Source organism: Ambystoma mexicanum, chromosome 11 (assembly GCF_040938575.1).
Source record: "Ambystoma mexicanum isolate Mex_15411 chromosome 11, UKY_AmexF1_1, whole genome shotgun sequence".
Taxonomy (NCBI): domain Eukaryota; kingdom Metazoa; phylum Chordata; class Amphibia; order Caudata; family Ambystomatidae; genus Ambystoma; species Ambystoma mexicanum.
The window spans coordinates 468,809,380-468,830,761 of NC_090934.1; the positions used below are offsets into that span (position 1 = coordinate 468,809,380).

At 47.0% G+C, this 21,382-nt stretch overlaps 1 protein-coding gene across 2 annotated transcripts in view; it reads right to left on the reverse strand.

Annotated features, from left to right (window-relative positions):
* CD82 (CD82 molecule) overlaps positions 1-21,382 on the reverse strand; it is a 339,614-nt gene that overhangs the window by 131,867 nt on the left and 186,365 nt on the right. For both annotated transcript variants that reach the window (XM_069623312.1, XM_069623313.1), the window contains exon 2: positions 10,520-10,602. In XM_069623312.1, coding sequence (XP_069479413.1) covers positions 10,520-10,582 — 63 coding nt within the window. In that variant the 5' untranslated portion in view covers positions 10,583-10,602. The remainder of the gene's footprint in view (positions 1-10,519; positions 10,603-21,382) is intronic.

A 21,382-nucleotide genomic window follows, 5' to 3' on the forward strand; every position in this document is an offset into this window, starting at 1 on the left:
CTGGTTCCCCATAGGTAGCTCCCGACTACTGGGTGATGCCCGATACCCAAAATCTGGTCTTATCTCTAGATTTCGGGACCTGCGTTTTGTTATCCATCTCTGAGGTCTTCAATGCCTTCCGATTGTTCCCAGTTTTCATCATGTCTGAAAGAGAGGGCCATCTTTTTCCAGGTTTGGCAGCTCCACTACTCAACAGCATTCCTTTGACTCTTCGCAAGATAAACAATTTTCTTGCCCATCATCGTGCTCCTTAAACTTGTCTTCCCGGCGTTAGTACTACTGGTCCTTGTTAAACTGCATGGGCCTCTTTTTGCAGCTAACACCACGATGCCGGTAGGTGACCCAGCGCGGTATAAAACCCCAAAACAATCCATATGACTGCTGCTATTTAACCCTCTAATTGGGGATGGGGGGGTTCAGAACAATAAAGAAAATGAAGAAACATTAAGGATCCCCCACCGTGCGGCACAGCCTCCATTCAAAACAAAAAGAACCATAGCTGTGACTTGAGTGGAGAGCCATGAATTTCTGTTGACCCGACCCTCACAAACGAGCGTCAAGCTGGCGCTCGGCGCAACCAGAAAAACTTTGGACCCCTGTTGAGCCTGCCTGCGTGTTAACCACTGTGGCCTGGGCTTGTCGCACTCGCAGCGCCCCTTTGCCAGGTGGGGCGCGTCGTAAAAATATCACTGCCGTGACCTGGGTTCATTCATTGGCGTTCCCAGTTAGGACCGGCAGCACCCAACGTCACTGCCACCTCCTGGACTGCTCCTGCAATACACGGCACTCCAAGCCAAGCAAGGGAAGCGATGCAAACATTTCAGGCCAGGCCCCTTGTACAGTAGGCCTCACGGGCCGCTTCTGGCAGACATGTCCTAAGTAGAGGAAAAGGACTGGGGGCCCACGCATTGCTGCAATCCACGCCAGCCTGCACCCGGCATACGCAGCCTGGCTATAACTTACCAAAGAGACCCTCCCCCCACCATGCTGCTGCAAACGGGTTGGGCTGCCCCTGACACATGCAGGCTGGCTGAAAGCCCCCCACCCCCGCAGTGGTCGAAGTGTACGAAAAGAAGTAGTGGAGCTATGTTCCCTGCTGGCCAGAACCCACTCCCCACAACCCCCATCGCCACGCCCCCTCCCATGCACAATACAAACACCCAAACAAAAGTGCCTGTTTAAGTGAATGTTCTGTGCAGTGCACTGAAGGGCAAGTTTCAAATTCTTCCTACACTTATTTTGAAACCAAGCCATTCCGGAATGGTTTATTTAAAAAAAAAATAATAAAAAATAAATAAATAAATAAATAAATAAATAAAGGGAATAGGAACGGTAAAACTTGATTTAAAAAAGTAGAGGAGCACCGCTCCCAACACTCCCACCCACTTCGACCACTGCCCCCCCCTACCCCTGTGTCCCTAAGACTGTTGCTGCCCTGCCTGCTGGCTACCCAGGAGCAACAGAACCAAGACATGCAGCAGAAAGGCCCTTTAGACAGCCCTGGCCAGGATGTCTGCCAAGGAAGGTTTCTTTGTATATAGTTATAAAGTGCACTGTATAAGGACTCTTTTTGTATATTTTTAACAAACTCTACATTTTAATGACTCTTTTTAGTGTTAAGGGATTTTTTTTACAGTTAACTGAAGCTGCTCAGGGATAGTAATCAAGTTTGTATATAATGTCATTGTGATTCCCCCTTTTTTCTTTACAAAAAATCTAAGTGACTGCTGGTGTAATGGAGTAAAAGGAAGTATATAAATATGACAAACAACAACTAAATGAACCATACACCCACATTTCTTTGTACGTCTTTCTGAGTAGTCGATATTTATTATAACCTTGTGTTTCTTCCTAGGGGGTTTTGGGACGCCTAGCCATGTCCCTCTCCCACAGATGTGCCACATGGTGATCCAAAGCTCAGGTAAGCGGGGGGCGGGGGGGTTGCTGGAGACATGAAAGACGCAAGTCAAGTATCTGAAAGTAAGATAAAGTGCCAGAAAATGGGTATTGCTGTGCCTGTCCACACCAGTCTCCCGCCAAGTGCATTAAGACACCCCTCACACCCCCACACACTTCCATCAGTGAGAAATAACTGGCAGCACATTCAGTCCTAAAAGGAGGTATTCTAAAAAAGTTTGGGCAGGGAGAAGAGATTAAAAAAAATGTAAACAATTAACCGTGCATTTTGTGCAAGGTGCAAGCAATGCTTCGGCAAAGCAGTACCGATGGCCTACAGCCAACAATTTCACCTTTAACAAATTTGAGCTTATGGGGCTTTAGGAACGTGCATAGAATTAATGGATTCACAGAATAACTCCAAGTCCAAATAACCGAACCTACTCGGGTAGATGGCAAAGTACTGTTTTATTAGCAATTATCTAAAACAGGGAGCTACAACGAACAACAACGGATGTACGCTCAATTTTTTTATAAAAACAAGACTATATACTCAAAATACCTAAGAGGGACGTCACACTACGTGGCAAATAATGAAAAACCTACTGGGGATCGGGATAGGCTTATGGGGAACATCCAAGTACACATTACATAGGAACTAGGATTAGGATTGGCTGCCTGTCAGGTGGGCAATATATGCCTACCTCTAAAACAGGTCACCTTCAAAAACATCAAGTACACGGTTTCTGATTGGTTTTAAAACTAGAAGGTCCTTCGTTATATGGACCTCTGCAATTAGTTGGCGCGCTTGTGCCATGTCTGGAACATTTGTTTCATTTAGCAGCACGCAAGCCCTACCCAGGTGCAAGGGGATGGGCCTAACTCGACCTCCCCACCAAATTAGCCCAGCATCTCTCAACACCAAAGCCTTCTGCCATGAAGATGGTCTTTGAACTTGGCCTTGCAAAGTATCCTTGTCTCTGGGAATAGGTGGGAGTGCGAACACTCACTATCGTTGTTCTAAGACTCAAGTTCGACCCCATTTTCATCCTGGGGTCACGTCACAGGAGAGCACGATTTGGTCCATTTTGCAGGTTTTAAATGTCTTAAATGAATAAAACTTGGCACTCTTGGTGTTCCTTCTTTGCGCCTTAACAAGGGATGATTCATCCTTTGCACTTTCACTCCTTTGCAGAATAGATGGCCGACCTTGGCTGCTTCAGTCTTGACTCCAGGCCAGACAACCTCTCCATGCAGCTCCATGATTTCAGCTTATTCTTGCTCGAACACAATTCTCCCTTTCCTCTTCATTGGTCTTGGCTTACTAAAATTCATGACACCGATATCCAGCTCCTATACAATGGCGGCTCCGCCTGCATTCTATTCAATACGTATAGCCAGTTTCTATGATGAATTATTCTACCTTGCATTTCAACATCTGTACAGTTATTGAACGATTGATTCTCTGCAACAGTTTGTGCACGTGTAATCTTTTTCATATTTAAGAGGTCACTCGATTCTTTACTTCATTTGTTTCTGTAAGATCTATACATCCTCCTTAGCCAATATTCTGAGACGTCGTTCATACTCTTATGACGTCACAGACTTCTTTCCTTGCTCTTTTTATATTCCTTCAGGGAGTTCCTCTCTCAGATTGTCGTCTCTTCGGGGATACATTTGATAGGGTTGTCTCAATAGGTATCTTCTTTCAAATATATGCTGCAGTATTGGCACAAGTGCTGGTGTCAAAAAACAGCACGAGCTCAGTCTTCCAACCTATAGGAGGTAGGGGGGCGGGATTTCCTGCAGAGGCATGCAGCTGCTCCTCTACAAATTGTAACTTTCGGCCTCTGCTACTGTGCAGAGAAAGACAAGTTAAACAAAATGTAAATAATTCAAAAATATATAAACTATAAAATGTGAACTTCCAAAATAGTGACGTGAAACATGGGAAATAGAAAAAGGGAGCTCAAGCGCCAATTGTCCTGATCTAACCAATTGCCTGTCGCTCCACATCCCAGGAACATCACGCAGGAGTCTAGTTGGCCATGGAGGTTGTCACCTGACCGGCTCTCACAGCCCTCGCCCACATTAAAAGGAGGAGCAGGCCTCTGCCGCAGAGCAATGTGGTCATTTCTAAGTATCATGAATAAGGCTACACTGAAAAGCAGTGCATTTTCCAGGCATGTATATAGATCTGGTTAATTCACTTATAACAGGTTCTCCCGAGCGAGGTCCAGTTAGACTTACTGTGGGAGAAAAGTGAATCACGCACATTGTTATGAAAACTCTAATTGGGGTAAAATGCGAATCCCCTCTACGTCCCCCAAAGGTTTTCACACAAAAAAGGATAAAAACAAATCTGATTTGTGGCAAAAACGCATGTATTCGCAACAAATAATTGTGAAAAAATAATGTTTAATTGCAAAGAATAACACATCAGTGTGTTCATAGAGGTGATTTGCAAATATATATTTGATGGTAAAAAGAAACACTTGCATTGTGATGAGCGGATGGTTGGGTTTATCAATCCGATTTCCAATTCACTCTCACGAAAATAAAAAAAAACGCTAATCAGTATTCCCGATGTAATGATCTACCTGCTAATCGAAGGCCGAGAAACTACCCCGCCCTCCCAGATAGCAAAAAAGTGCGGAGTGTGCATAGCTCTGGGGTGGCACCTTGAAGGGGAAAGGACAGGTGCAAGGCTATCTGTGAAAGGTAGCCTGCATAACCTTTCGTCAGGCCCCCAGAATGGGAAGAGTGTACAGCCAAGGTCCCATATTAGCCTGGGACGAGGGGTGTGACCCATAGGCAAAGACAGACATTGGCTTGGAGGGGATCTTAAGCCCTCCCAGTACCAAGTCAGGATGTTGAAGCCTGAAGAAAGCACTCTGCTGTGATGACGAGGCACAGATGTGAGAAAAAAAAACACTACAAAAACAGCCTGTTAGTAAATCTGTGAGAGCAGAGTCTTTCAGTTTAATTAATCATTAATAGGAAGCAGCAACAAACGTACGTGGCAGAGAACAGAAGCCTGCCCTGTGCAAATTAATGTATCGCCCCACGCCCCAATGAAGCTTTTAGACGGCTCACTCCTCACAACGTACATCTCTTTGTAAAACAAGCTATCCTCTTAATTCTGGTCTAAGATGGATCTAATGTGTTGATGTAAGGCATAGCAAAGATTCAGGGCTGGGGGAGGGTCGATAGCTCAATGGTTTAGTGCACCTATTTCAGCAATCTATGTGTAACCTACAGGCAAGCCATGCAGTTGCGTTGAGACCCTGATAAATGTCTTCTTTATATGCCCGACATGACTTCAAGAAGGTGCCCCACGTGGCCCCAACAAGTAACTGACCAACACGGACCTCCTTTCTTCAATTGAATGCCTCCGTTTTTCCAGGACACCTGGGAGCAGAGGTTATGTATGAAGGTTATGGGGGGCCAGAGCGCGCAAAGCAACAGCACAACTGATCGCGAAAATGCGGGCACGTGAAGGGTTATTGGGTGAAAACTCATGGTGCCACTTTGAGCACGTTTCTTAAACTGTGATCCAGCCCCACCAAAATGTTAAGGTTGTCTCCACCCCCGGCACCACACCACCCTAGAAAGGAGGGGCTGCATGATTGCCCTTCGGTCACCGCACCCTAGGCCGTCTGGGAAGAAGAGCTGTACAACCTTAGCCAAGGTCACTGTGGATATTCCGGGCCCAGTCCAGCCTCAGTAAAGAATATGCACAGCTCTGCAACTGGCCCGCTGGGGCATACACACCTGCGCACCAGGCCAGGCTGTCAGCGGGAACGTACACGGCCACCTACACAACAGCCTGGTGCTTTACGTGAGATGACAATCGAGGGGTGAAGGGGCGCTCAAAACTAGTCACAAAACATTAGGAGCTAAAAAGCATCCGGTGCAGCCTAGAGCGTGTAATAAGCTAAGGAAGCTTTAAAGGACGTGTGCCCCACGTGACCAAAGGAGGGGCCTAACGAACACCGTCGAGTTTTTGTACCTGGCATGAAATGGGGCAAAATCTATTTCAAAGTGTGAAATCTAACGTAATTAAGCTTCTTTCAAACAGTAGATTAAAATAAAAAAAAGTTCTAAAAAAAAAAGTTAGACGGAATGGGTCCATACAGGTTTTATTCCTCAGTTTTTTAAAAAGGAAATCAATGACTTATTTTATTCAATCAATCGTTCTAACGAAAACTCAAATGCCAAAATCTGTTTTAAAAAGTATTCCTTTGGATTATATTTTCTCTTCAGTGTAAATGGTTGTGATTCTAAACATGCCATCTACTGGGGAGTAGCAATATTGTCACCAGTCGTTTTTTCATTGACTTAGTATGTGGGAATTGAGATCGGGAGCTCCCTTATAGCCCTGTTCAAGTGTGATTTCTGGACCCTGTTGGGGCTGTACTATGGCCTACATAATGCACAGATACCATCCTGGTAAGTGGATTGTGCAAAGCCGAGCTAAGGGCCACCCTGAGAAAGTGTTGTATGCAAACCTGAGCCCCAAGCCACAGAGGGGTGTGCTTTAAGCCAGACCCCAAGAAAGCCAATGATTTGGAGTGTACAGAAATTCACAGCACTGCCACGGTACATTGTGAGGTCGGGAGCGCAAAGGCCTCCACAAACCTCGAGGACGACGTGGGTGTGCACATCTAGACAAAAGACAGGCGTTGGAAGGGGCATGTAAATACCAGAGGAAGCCACTGAGAAGGGTGTATGTGCAATACCGTGCCCCTTGGTGGCCCAGGAAAAGGGTGGATGCAGTGGCGCGACCCAGTTGGCCTTGAGATGCAGTGATTACTACTACATGTTATCGCCTGAAAAAGTGCAAAGAGCAAAGTGCAAGGCCTCGAATTTTCCACAGGCGGTGCAAGGTGTGGGCAGATCAGTACTAAGCTGCTGCAGAGATATGCTTCCCACCAACCAGGAATAGTTAATGCTGCCTGGACATTTTTTGAGGAATTCGCCATCCACACGGTGTGTGTGTGCGCTCACCTGGTCTTTTTTTAAATTTGATATGAAATTAAACGATGGTAGAACAACCTCTGAAAAATGTATGGGGCTAATCCGCACACAATTTCCTATGCTCACAGCACGACATACACATAGACCTGTGTACTCTGGATGGACACAGCCTCAGTGGCATCGCCAGGAATCAAATTTAGCAGGGGCACAGAGGTGGTCAAAGACAAAAGTAGGGGGGGGCACAGATAAGTAGGGGGAGAACATGGTCACTGCTCGTCTTAGGTAGGGGGCACAGGGTTTCACAGGGGGGCCCTGGCCCCCCCAGACCCCTCCTAACGACACCACTGCACAGCCTACAGGCATAGTCCTGCCCGTCGTATTTAGTTGGGATCTGACAGGTGGAGTTCATGATGCATCTCAGAAGGGGGAGGGCCAAAACCTTCCTCCCGCCATGGCCAGCCTAATTAACTATCAAAGGCTCCATGGATCTGCACTGTCTGTTTACCCTCGGCAGAAGATGGCAGCAATTAACATACTAACAGAGTATATTTCCAACAGGTCCACATGGGGCCTGGCTACAGAGGCTAAAAAAAAGGAGACAGGAAACCTCCAACCCCTTTCATATGCATAGTGTCAACCTGAAGCCAGCTCCCTCCTAAAGTATCGATGACAGTGAGCTGTCATATCTCTTACAAGTGTTTCCAATAGACAACCCCCACAGGGGGACCCCAATCAGACGGTATGAGTATGTGATGAGTATGTGATTTGATGGAGAGAGAAAGTCCGTTCTCGCCACAGCTTCAAGGGAGACCCGCCACTTTAATCAGGAACCACAGAGAGCTCAATTAACCAGAGAGACCCTTTCATCTTCCACACACAGGAAGAGTGGGACTTAGTATTACAGGTTTTCACCCCCTTGCCTCTGGTTATGACCTCATGCATACAGGAGATTGCTGGTGGGGACCCTGGATTGGTTCACTGAGGTAGGCTTAGCCTACACCAATCACAGTGGCCCATTTGGCTTTAAAAGAGGGCTGAGACCCTCTTTTGGGCAGATCTGAAGACTTTGCAAGGAGTAACAAGAAGAACTCAGAATTGGGCCCTGGCTGAAGGTACAGTCGGCCTTAGAGCTTCCGCCAGTGACGGAAGGCAAGGACATCCAAAAGTGCCCAAGAGTCTCTGAACCAAACCCAGGACAAGGACGGTGCCTGCAACACTCTCCTCAGCTTTGGTCCCTCTGCTTTAAAGGACGACACAAGCCCAGCGAAGAAGCTAAAAGGAGTGCATCGACAAGCATCAACCAGTGTCCGCCTTAAAGGACATTTTCAAGCCAGTCGAGCCCCTCGAACTGCAACCTACTGCACCACTGACTATTGTCACGCTGCAGTTTCGAACGTCATCCAAGACGCCTCGAACAGTGCTTCGGACCCACCAACCAGCACCGAGGCAACGATTCCTGACCCTGAGCCGTCGTGTAAACCAGCCTACAGCAGTCCATCCAGTTCCGCTCGCCGAACTGCCTGCCGCCCGATACCCGCAGCGGTCTCCCATCTTCATCTCTGTCGCAGAAGCCGCAAAGTGCCCCAAAACCAACGCAACCCCGTCGAGCACCAAGAACTTCTACAAGCAAAGGTACATTGTGGTTCTGTCCCCGGGTTCTTCTCCGAAGGCCCTTAGTGACATTTTACAACCCATTTCTCCCTTTGTGCTGAAACCAAGTATCATTGAACTATTGTGATCAATTACTTTACAGACAACCCTCCTGTCAGTATCCAGAGTGCAACCCATTTCCTTCTTGAAACTGTTTGTCCTCTGCATCCCTTTACAGGGTGGGTTGTATTTTGTAGTGTGCTAGAACTGTCGGTTGAATAATTATAAAGTCAATATTTTTATACAACCTTGACTGGACAGTCCGTTTTAATATTGGGATAAAAATTGTATTTTCGCTGTTGCAACTAACCAACGATCCACGATTTTGCAGAGATAAGCCTGCCGTTCCATCCATATTACCAAAATTGGACAAGGAGGTTTATAATTGACTTGTTTCCAATCTGCTTGGATCCCTTCTGGTGTACTAGAGGTGTGGGGCCGATTGATGGTTTAGAAACCAATATTCATCCCTGGACCACTGGTGACCCGAAAGTTGATTCGTCACACAATTCACACGGGTACTGACACATTACTTTACAATAAAGGCCTCTTCCCAGTGGAGGGCCGCCACTCGTCAACAATAGGGTCATCTGAAGACTACCATGTGGACAAATCAATGGAGCACATAGGGTCTAAACAACTCAGTAAGGAGAGAAGGAAGCTAGCAGGCACTCAACCTTGCTAAAAATAGGATACTGAAGGAAGATGCGGGCTCATCACTAAAAAGCCTAAATCGTTGCTGCTCATGTGGGCATGCTAGGCATCCAGGGGTCCATGCCTCTCTCCTCCAACCACAGAAATAAGGATGGTCTGTCACACTGCTTCCTCAGAAGCAGGTCTCCTCAGGGGCCTCTACCCTACACCGACTCTGATGGAGTTTGGGAGACATTAAGCTGTCTCACACTTTGGAGCACTCAGTCATTTTTGTTAGGTTCAAATGCCCCCCCCCAGCCCCAACCCCCAGTTACTTTAATGTCTCAAGCCCAAAGTTCCCATGGACTAGAGTCCACCAAAGTGAAGTTTGAGGTTTCTTTCTCCACGATCCATCATTCTCCTGATAAAACATTCATTTTGGTGAAAAAGCTCAAATCTGACTCATATGGTATCTGGAGAGCTCTATTATCCGCATAAATAATGTGGCCATACATATAGTTGCCAGGAAACGGCATAGGCAACATTATTTATGGGGACAATATATGGGGTAAATGGGAGCTGGGGATGCGGGGGTGTCAACCGCTCCATTTTAAAAAATGTGGGGATTGCAGGGGTGTCCCCCGCAGGTTCCATGTGATAATGTCACCGACAAAAAACGGTTCCATTTTTGCACGGCGACATTTTTTGCGGGTATATTATCACATGGAACCACATAATCCTCTGCCACCCTTATGGACGGAGACGACAACTTTTGACTTCGTCTATAGGGGAAGAAACATGCCCCCTCACGCTGCCCCTGGTCATAAGCAAGTCAGGGTGACTGATGCCTTCCTGGAGGGTTTGGAGAGGTTTTTGAATAAACAGTCAAGAAGGCACATTTTACCCCAGGTTTTTCAAAAGAAATTTGAAAGCGGCCATTGCTTTCAGAGGCAGTTCGGAACACAGGCGAACTCAGCAACAGTCACTGAGCGTGCTGAGGTACCTTTCCATCTTTGTACCTCAGAACCTCTGACTTAACTTCTCAAGCAAGTCAATATCGGATGTGGAGACTCCGATACCCGTCACTACCAACACACCACCAACACTGAAATTCCAAAGAATTATTTAAAACTCAGTAATGTTTCATATCTAGCAACGTCGATGCTGCCCCAGTCTCATTTACAATGTACAGTTGGAAATAAAAAACTACAAACATCTTTACAGGGACAAAGTGAGGACCCCGCAATACTTGCCAAAGAACAGTTGGGGCCGGTGAGCCCACATGTCATACATGAACATACAGACAGGAAAAGGCTACATATGAACATGCTGAAATCACAGAGAGGACACTGGCACTTACGAAGAAGAGGAGGTTGAAGAGGAAGAGGAAGTACTTGGTCACTTTCATGCAGCCTGTCGCCATTTTGTTTCACTGAACAGGACCTGCAAGGAAGCAAAGAGAAGCATGGCCATTAGAGTAAACCAGGAATTCTGAGGTGGGATTACGATCCCAAATATGGAAAACTTCCCAAATTCTTACCTTGAATTGAAAATTACGAAATTGTGAAGGCTTACATGTCAACTTCTATCATTCATTCAAATTAAAGTCGACCACTAAATGTTCACTCTCCCATATGCTTACCTGTGGGTTTTACAGATGTTCTCTCCCAGAATGGTATTTTTGTTTTCTGCGGCAGCAGTTACCCACGTACCCCTTTGCTAATACCCTAACTGCCATGTCCAACCTCGAAGACATTTTCTTGGTTGGTGAGGAACTCCCTATTCTTAAATCATGCAAACATTTAAAAGCAATTGTGTTAAGTTTTCCTTACAATCGTTTCTTGTAATTAACCGTATAGTAGTATTTGTATTGTTATTACAATTAATGTTTACTTGTATATTTTAAATAATTTCTATTATATTTAACTGTTCCCAAACTCCAACCCCCATTTTTATCACTTTCCAGGTTGTGAATGGTTGGTAAAAACTCTTTTCTGTTTTCATTTGTGGAAATGTCGACTATTATTCTTGCCACAGTAGTGCATTCAACATTTGAACGTATTGCTGTCTCACAATGTGTATTCTCATTTTGAGAGAGGGGCTTTTATATACGTGTCCGGAAGGTTCCAAAAGAGGAGGGAGGCGAAGTGGACTAGTAGCTATGCAAATCAACAGTGAAACTAAGAGTCAAGAGACCCAGAATGCGGTACACTACTTTTTGGCGCCGCCGATTCGGCATAGGCCGGTTTGGCGCTACCACTTTGGCGATTTGGCGCGAGGGACGTTTGGACGTGGCTGATATTGCAGCCACGTCTGAACACCCTCACGCCAAATGGAAATGGATCACCTGGAACACATCATTCTCCACACACACATCTCCTTCACAGATGATATTTTGTAAGATGGAAATCCAGCGATTATATATATATAGGTTTTAATCAACATATTGAATGATGGTGGTAAAACAGGTAACTTGTGCACATTTAATTTACAGTAGCAGTTTGGCCTTGTGGTTAAATTTTCCAGCTGCAGTCCTCCAGACCACGGTTCGTGGCTGAGCTATAACGTAATTATTTTTCTAATTAGCAAAACATACCATTATTTTTATTTTAATGGCAAAATAAAAGAAAGGTTAAAAAAAAAAAAGCTGTTTCTCAGCTACGAACCGTAGCCTGTAAACTGGGGGGCAAGAGCTTAACCACAAGGCCAAACTTGCCATCCTGTTTGAATGTGTACAAGGGACATATTTTACCAACATAATTCGATATCGTGATAAGAAAATGCATGTTATATATCATGTTTTTATTTTACTTAAGCATCGTATTGGGGGGCGGGGGGCAATGCGAGTAAAAGCAGGGAATATGAATATGTAACAAGAAAAAAAATTAAAGCTGTCGCTCTGCCGCGAACCATTGCCTGTAAGCATCAGCGGTGGAGAACGTAACCGTTAGGCCAAACTGGTAGTGTTACTGTTCTGTCCACAAGTCACATATTTTAGTACCATAATGCAATACCGTACATAACAAAAAAAATGTATCCGGTGCGCCAAAAGAGCCCTGTGGTGAAACGTCCCAGCGCCAAAATGGGCAGGCCGAAATGTCTCCTTCGCCGAAGCAGTCGCGGCGAATCGGCCCGCGCCAAACTGGCTGCACCAAATTGTCCTGCCCCGTCCAGATTGCCCACTTGATGAGCTATGTAATCCTGGAAAAATCTCTCATCAATCTGGGCTTCACTTTGGTGTCTAAATCAGGATTACAAAGCATTGTAAACTCTATAGTATGTGCTATAAAAAAGAAAGGGGTGGTGCCACCGTAAAGAATCCACCATTTTGAGCGAGAAATGTTCCCTTTTTAGGAGTATGTAGTTTACCTCAGCTAGAAAATCATTATCAGTGATAGCAGGCTTGATTAGCACATCATTACCACTTTCCAGAAAACAGACTATGCATACTAGTATCAATTTACATTTTGCCCAGTTAGCAAATGAGCTAATGTCCACTTAAAAGATCATTGCCAGTTTACATTAGACTCAGTTGCCATAGCATGCGTATTTCCAGTATACGCACATGACCACTAGTGTAAATTAGGCAAACCTTGCACGTAGTTTAAATGTTCCATTAGGTCACATAATCTTAACTAAACTAATCATTGCCAGGCAGTAAGTGCCCTTTTCCCAGCAGGCATTATGCTCTTTTGCCAGGGCTGCAAATAAGGAAGGTCAGTGCTCCTTGCAGTGCTCTAGGGCCTCGACAGACGAGGGTTTTTTTAACCAATGGAGCGCTCCCTCGGGCAGAGTCTGACATCGCTATGCAGGCTAAGCAAAAAAAAGTAGAACAGCTCCCAAAATATATACATAGTTAAACTAGAGACAGCCTTAAATGGGCAACACGTTATGGCAAAATCTTGAAACATTTCATGAAAAATCTGTAGCAAGAAAAATTACGAAAACTGAATGGAGAGAAGCATTATTGTAACTTAGAATATAAAAGAAGACCTATTCCGTTCATGAAGACAACACCCAAAAGTGCCATAAAGCTACCAAGGGGGCTAGAGTTAAAGTACCCACCACCATGTGAGCACGTGAAAAGAAACGGGAGAAAGGACTAGGTGAAAATAAAAGCGAAACAAATGACCTCACAGAGAACACCTAGAGCCACACTTGTGTGTTGGCACGAAGCACACAAGTTATGGTATGCAGGCTGGCAGGACTGGTCTGAATTTCCAGGCCCAGCTCACCCCAACGAGACTGCAATCAGGTTGCCTGTGTGGAGCCCCTGACGGAACTATTGTATGGCACAGGTACATAACTTGTGCGTGCATGAGGCTGACAGGAGTGCATGCGTGGGGCAGACAAGAGTGCATGCGTGGGGCAGACAAGAGTGCATGCGTGGGGCAGACAAGAGTGCATGCGTGGGGCAGACAAGAGTGCATGCGTGGGGCAGACAAGAGTGCATGCGTGGGGCAGACAAGAGTGCATGCGTGGGGCAGACAAGAGTGCATGCGTGGGGCAGACAAGAGTGCATGCGTGGGGCATGCGTGGGGCACACTGGAGCGCGCGGGGCGGACTGGAGTGCGTCGAGCGGACCGGAGTGTATGGAGCAGACGGGGGGCATGGAGTGGATAGGAGTGCATGGAACAACTGGAGCGCATAGAATTGCGTGACATATATAGTATGGTTTGGAATGCAGAGAACGTTGAAAGAGAATATAACCAATCATATCTCACCACCACTCTCTCCTTTACACCACCACTCAACTAGAACAAAGAGATACTATGACACCATTCGGTATAACTGTTCTCATACCAACAATCACCGCACACCCCCCCATCACTCTAAGTAAACACTGCTGGTTACACCCCCCCCAGCCAGGCGTTCTCCTCAGGCCTAACGCAGCCACTTTCGGTCTGGATAATCCTGCTAGAAGGAACACATGCTCCTGATCTCTCAGCCACCACACCTACCGCTAAGAAGCAGCTATTACACAAATACCGCACCAGCTGCACACATACCCGGTGCTCACACGCACCTTTGACTCTCTCTACTCTCTCTACTGACTTGAACTTCGGTTCCCAAGGGCGTTCAACCTACCAGCGCCTTCAGACCATACCAATGGTATATAAGGTGCTATATAAATGCAAAATAACATATTACTGGGGCAATGACGCCACCTTTACACTGGTTTTAGGACCTCATTCCGTGTTTGCCAGTAGCCTGGCAGTAGAGCTGCCAGGGTAACGGCAAATGTAGATACCGTTTCCAGCACGACGTTGTAAATCCCCATGCCGGTAATGAGGGTATTATTTGCCGGTAAGGTGCCTGGCTTACCTCTAGCTCTTAGCTGGTGGTAATCCTGGTGCCCCACCGGCAAATCCAAAGTTGGCACGCCCAGTAAATTGCCGGTATCCATGACTACCAGCACTTTTTTTACCAGAATGGCCAACTCAGAATGAGGCCATTAGTTCCGACACAGTGACAGTGTTTGCACTAGTGGTAGTCCTGTGAAATGAATAGGCATTTCTGTCAAATAAGGCTGGTCTTTGTCCAGATGCACGGACAACGTTCATAGTAGACTTAGTATTGGAGCGAACACCAGCGCTTGTGTACTCATTGCATCAGCCTTGTGCAAATATATTAATTATGCCAGTGCCAACATCACTGTAAATCTGGTAGTGTTTTACAACCAGAAATGCAAGTCTGCCATACAAGTAAGTCCCGGACACACGCTTCTGACATCCCTGGTTTACTGTCAGTTTACATGACAATCATGTCACTCAAAGAAAGCCCACTGGTTAACATTCCCAGAAGGCTCCCAGTTTGACATTCCCAGTAAGCGTGATGTTTCTAGTATGCTTCTAGTTTGGAATTCTTTGTAATCGTGACATTCATTGTAACCTCCCACTCAACAACATTCAGCTTAAGGTTCCAGTTTGACAGTCCCATTGGGCCTGCAATTCCCAGTAAATTAATAATTTACACATTTCCAATACAGTGCACTAAAAGTTTCGAAACTAGACACAAATATCATGGAGCGGAAGCCACTCTTTGAGAAACTCACCAGGCGGATTTCAAATTGAAAAGAGAACTCGCACCCATAGCCCCATTGAAAATAACAGCAAGGAAAACGTCCACCAGGGGGCGCACGGATGGGTCCTAACTCCATGTGAACTCTGTGCTTCTGGGTCCCTGAAGTGAATCGAGCCCCCACCTTGCGACCCCCCCCACCCAAGATTCAAAATTGCTGCGAGGTTGGCGGAAGCCCCCCCCCACACCCCGCAGTTGGCAAAAAATCAGAAAGAAATCGGACCCTGGAAACCTGAGAAACCTGCCTCTCAAAGAGACCTCGCGTGCGGCGGCTCCGCGGCCCTTCCATATCCGGCAAAGCCCGCTTGCAAGTTAGAGGAGGACCCCCGGGCCTGCAGAACGAAGCGAAGCCGAGAATATCGTGCCCACTGTGAGGACACCCTCGTTCCCCCCAGAACCTCGCCGCACCTACCGAGACAGTGGCCAGCCCTACATCATCCTTGGCCATGCTGAATCCCGCGTCGGACTGAAGCACGAACTATGCGGGTCACAGGAGAAAGGTAGGCGGACATCCCCCTCCCGCCGCCTGCAGGACCACGCTCAACGAGTGTTCGCCCCGCGCCACCGCATGACTCCCAGCATCCTTTCTCGAAGAGGGCCCGGCGAAGCGCCATGGCTCCCCTCCCCCACCAAAGGCCGCGTGAGACACGGGCGACCCTGATTACACTGAGCTGACGGCCGGCGCATGGACAGGGGTGTACGCCCTGAAGACCCAGTCACCTCTAAACTAAGAAGTAACGCAAGAAGGGCAAAAAAAGCACCCGAACAAAGAAGTAAAGGAAGGACAGAGAAGAGGGAAGGAGGGCAGGGAGGAGGAAATGAACAGAACAAGACAAAAAAGCTCACTTGGGACCCCCGCAGGTCTGAGAACTAACCCCCCACAATCAAAAGAACTGTTGGTGACTCCAATACACAAGTCCAACCTTCGTCCTTTCAGCTCACTATCAAGAGATACAAGATCCTGGTCTAAATCCTCTATTAGGAATCAAATTGAAGTTGTCTGCGAACACTGCAATACAGAGGGTTGGGGCCCCTACTCAGGGGCGTGTGCCTCCTCTGCCCGTGTCCACACCTTGTTGCCGGACAATATCAACGCTACTTCAGAGGCATCAGAGACCCTATGAACATAAAATAAAAACTAGCCACATTTGCCTACACCTCACCACCCCTGGAGAACCGCAACCTCAACATGGCAAACAAAGACAACGTGGCAAGCGAGGCAGCGGCCACCAAAGGGGACATTGCCGCCTTATTGGATGAAATAAAAAACATGGGCGCCAGCACTGGCTGCAAAATAGACAAAATTACGCACCGCTTGGGCAGCATGGAAGAAAGACTGGAAAGTGTAGAGAATAACCAAGCTTCCATAGACACCGTGGAGGCACAGTTCGATCTACGGATAACAGAGCTGGAAAAGCGTGAAGAAAACTTCAAACTCAAGCTCGACGATTTGGAAAACCAGGAAAGACGAAACAACCTGAGAATTTTTTTGGTATCCCGGAACTAGAAGGGGAGACGGAGAGCAACCTGAGGAATACTCTCCACGACATCAAACTTTTAGTTGCTGATGATGAAATTGACGAGCCCAAAACAGAGAGGATACACAGAGTCGGAGGCCCTCCAGGTGGACCAAGATCTGTACTCGCACGATTCCAAGACCAGGATCCTCGAAAGAGCAAGGGGCATTGACTCGATCACTCTGGGAGGTGCCCCAATCTCAATATATCAAGACCTATCGTCCGTGACTGTGGCGCTCCGGCGGATGTGCGGACCCCTAACCAGACACCTGAAGGAAAAGAATATAAGATACAGGTGAGGCTACCCCTTCTCCCTTTCCTTCGAGTACGAGGGCAGTAAAATCAAGCTAAGCTTGGAAAAAGAATTTAAGGCCTGCATCTCCGACCTGCTCGGACCTCGCACTGAAGAAAACTACAGAGAAGGACCAAGGAGAAAGGACAGAGGACAGCAGATACAAGGCCCAAGGAGGAAACGAGTAAAAGGCTCGAGGAAATATCGAAGAGGTAACACCCCCCCCGGGGGGAGACAACTAACGATCCACAGCTATGGTAAGATGACATTTATTCCATTACACATGATTTGACTTGAATGGAGAAAGACATACAGGCTTACAATAAAGTCAGGAAATGGACATGAAGGGGGAGGTGAAATGGGGCTCAATCGGAATTGAGATGTTACATTGACCAAAGGGACGTGAAGTAACGGTCCCTTCAGGTGGTTCGATGCAGTACCAGTGTTCTTACCTTGGTGCAGTCGAACGCCAGCAACTTGGGAAGGGAGGAGGGTGGGGGGAATGGGCTAGCAGAAAATAGGCAAAGGTTGTAGCAACATCGGTGATAATTCTGAACACTCAGGACAATGTGGGACCCAACAAACAAACAATCTACTGGGCACAGGTCACAAACACCCACCTAACAAGCACTAATAATGGCACCAAATGAAGAGCAGAAGGGAACAGAGTCCCTTAGGATGGGAACGCTCAACGTGAAAGGCCTAAACTCGCCTACCAAGAGGTCATTGGTGGCTAGGGAATTTCAAAGATCTCGAAATGACATTCTTCTCCTACAGGAGTCAAAGTTTGCCAAAGGCGAAGAACGATGCATTATTGGGAAGCAAGGGGGAATGGAGTATTGGGGCTCTGGCCCAGTCAGGAAAGGAGGCGTGGGTATCCTGATTAAGAAGGGGATCAACTTCGAGGTAGATAAGACATGGTCCAATGTAAGTGGACGAGCCCTTTCGATAACTGGGAAAATCGCAAAGGTAAAAGTAACAATTGCCGTGATATATTCCCCCAACACCGGACAGGTCAAATTCTTAGAGAAAACAATTCCCAAAATAATGTTGGAATCCTCAGGCCATATTATACTGGGCGGGGACTTCAACCAATGGGCTCACCCAGCCAAAGACTGGAAACCAGGTAATCCCGAAACGAGAAACCAGAATAGGGATGACCGCACTGAACTATCCGACATAATGGACACGTACGATCTGAAAGATGTGTGGAGAATCATGCACCCCAATGATAGAGGCTACACTTTTTTATTCTAACCCGCACAAAACATTTACCCGAATTGACTACATATACCTTACAAAAGATATCCTTGAAACCACAACACGCTCGGAAATTGTCCCGATAACATGGACGGACCATGACATGGTCCTAGTCGACGTGAATCGGGTAGACCTACCTGTCCCGGGAAGGAAATGGAGGTGTAACGAGAGTCTATGGAAGGATGCAGCTTTCAGGACAGAGATGGAGACTGAAATCAATGAATACCTCGAACTGAACAATGTTGATGAGGTATCCAAACAAACAGTGTGGGAAGCGGGTAAAGCCACCTGGAGGGGTATCCTAATACGGTGAAGGGTCCTCTTAAGAAGAGGGAGCGAAAGATTATAGAACATAAACTCAGAACTGAAATATCCCATCTCGAGGGTGGTATCAGGAGAAGCCCAGGCATAGATCAGGATAAAATAAACGCAGCGCAGTGCAAAAGGGAGGAATTACGACTCTTGGAACAAAAACTAGGTAGTGTGCAAGCTCCAATTCCTCAAACAGAAATTTTATGAAAAAGGGGACAAAGCCGAGGCGCTACTAGCCGCCAGACTCACAGAGCAAAGGGCAGAGCGAAAAGTAAAAGATAATTGAAGAAAACTCCCCCACAGCACATACCCCCCACACCATCCCTGAAAGTTTCACCAACTTCTTCAAAACGCTATGCACTTCGGAAGTGAGTCCCAGCCAATCGAATACAGAACACTACCTATCTTCAATCAACATGCCCAAAATATCATACCTAGAAACCAAACATTTAGACGCCCCAATATCCGAACTAGAGCTCCATGATGCAATAAAAAGGCTAACCATAGGTAAATCCCCTGGGGAAGATGGCTACAAAGCTGGCTTTTACAAAACCTTTAGTGCACAGCTAACACCATTCTTGACAGAACTATTCAACGAGATAATAGAGACAGGAGTCGCCCCAGACTCCTTCACGAGGGCATTGATAATGGTGATCCCCAAGGAAGGGAGCAACCCTAAATATTGTGGATCATACCGCCCCATCTCCCTACTCAACCTAGATGCTAAAATCTATACCAGGGTATTAGCCGCAAGACTGGAGGTACTGATCCCTCATCTTATACACAACGATCAGGTTGGATTTATACTGGGCAGGCAGGGGGGCAGACACTATCCGTAAAACACTCCACTTAATCCACACATCATACACCCTACCCGGTGACCCTGCCCTACTGTCGATAGACGCAGAGAAGGCCTTCGACAGAGTAGAGTGGGAATTTCTGAGGGCGGTCCTGCGAAAAGTGGGAATAGGGCCGAAATTTAGAAAGGCAGTCCAAGCAGTACACACATCCCCCAAGGCATCAATCTTAGTATGATGTGATATGATATGATATGGCATGGCATTTATAACGCGCCTATACACAAGTGTTTCAAGGCGTGACGAGGCGGGGGGGGGGGGGAGGACCAAGGGGAGACAGACAACAATCCTACTACGCCAGGTGTCATTCAGATCGCGCAAGTGCAGGGTGGGGGGAGGGAAAAGTGCATGGAGAACACTGCAGATGGTTCGAACTAGGACGCGGAACCCGACAGGGATGCCCCCTCTCTGCAATCCTCTTTGCGCTCTCCCTAGAACGCCTGCCACAAAACAGGAGATCTGACCCCAGGGTAGAAGGCATGCGGCCGGGAACAATAGAATACAAAGTAGCACTTTACGCAGATGACATACTGCTACACATAACTAATCCTTCGGTATCTGTCCCCCGTGCCCTCCATCTACTAGAAGAATATGGCCAGCTCTCTGGGTTCAAAGTGAATAGGACAAAATCGATACCATTTCCCTTTCAAGGAACAAAAGAAAATTAAACTAACTTCCTCCCTTTAGGCCTCAAGATTGAGCACTGCACACTGAAATACCTAGGTATACAGATCACCAAAACTCTTGTGGATCTATATGAAGCTAATTTCCCTGCTCTTCTCCAGCGTTTTTCAGCCGATATAAAAAGATGGGACAAGCTTACAATTTCGTGGATGGGACGAGTTAACGCCATTAAAATGGTATGTCTCCGTAGGTTCCTCTACCCCTTCCAGACGCTACCGGTTGAGATTCCAAATAGGTTTTTCCAAGAAGTCAAAAAAAGCATAGTGAAGTTTTTATGGCAGGGGAAGCGAGTGAGGATCGCATGGAACAAGTTACTTACCTGTAACTGTTGTTCCCCAGCATGGGTCTGGCATGGATTCACATGCTCATGAATATTCCCCGTCGTCAGGCTGGGAATCCTCGGTAAAGAAAAATCTGTATCAGCTTCGTTTCTGATCTGTCTTTCGTAGTAGTAACCAATCACTGATCTCTGCGTCATACTGACCACAGCCAATGACTGTCATCTCCCTAAACCCCGCCTCTGGCAGCCATCTTCAGATTTGGTAGCACGTGAAGTGTCAGTATGACCAAGTGAAGAGCCGCAGAGGGGTAGGCGGGAGGGTTCGCATGTGAATCCATGCCAGACCCATGCTGGAGAACAACAGTTACAGGTAAGTAACTTGTTCCTTCTCCAGCATGGGGTCTGGCATGGATTCACATGCTCATGAATATAAGAATACATAGCAGTACACACATGCACAACCACGGGGGGTGGCAAAAGGCTCAACATTAAGCAATACAAAAAAACTCAACATTAAGCATCTCTTAGCTCCTCACCAGGCTCACCTTAAGCGAACAGGTTGCGCAGCACTGCTTGGCCGAGCCTGGACTCCTCCCTGGAATCCCGATCGACGCAGTAAAATCTCGTGAAGGAGTGCGTCGACCTCCACGTAGCAGCCCTGCAGATGTCCAGCAGGGGCACACCAGATAGGAACGCCGTAGTAGCAGCGATCGCTCTGGTCGAATGGGCTCTCGGACGGCCTGGCAGCGGTCGGTTAGCCAACTGGTGGCAGTGCATGATGCAGCCGGAGAGCCATCTGGAAATAGAAGACTTCGAGAGAGCCTTCCCTTGATTCACAGGTCCAAAGTTCACGAATAGCTGGGATGTCCTCCGAAAACTCTTTGTGCGGTCCACGTAGAACTTCAGCGCTCTAGCCACATCCAGCGAGTGCAAAGTCCTC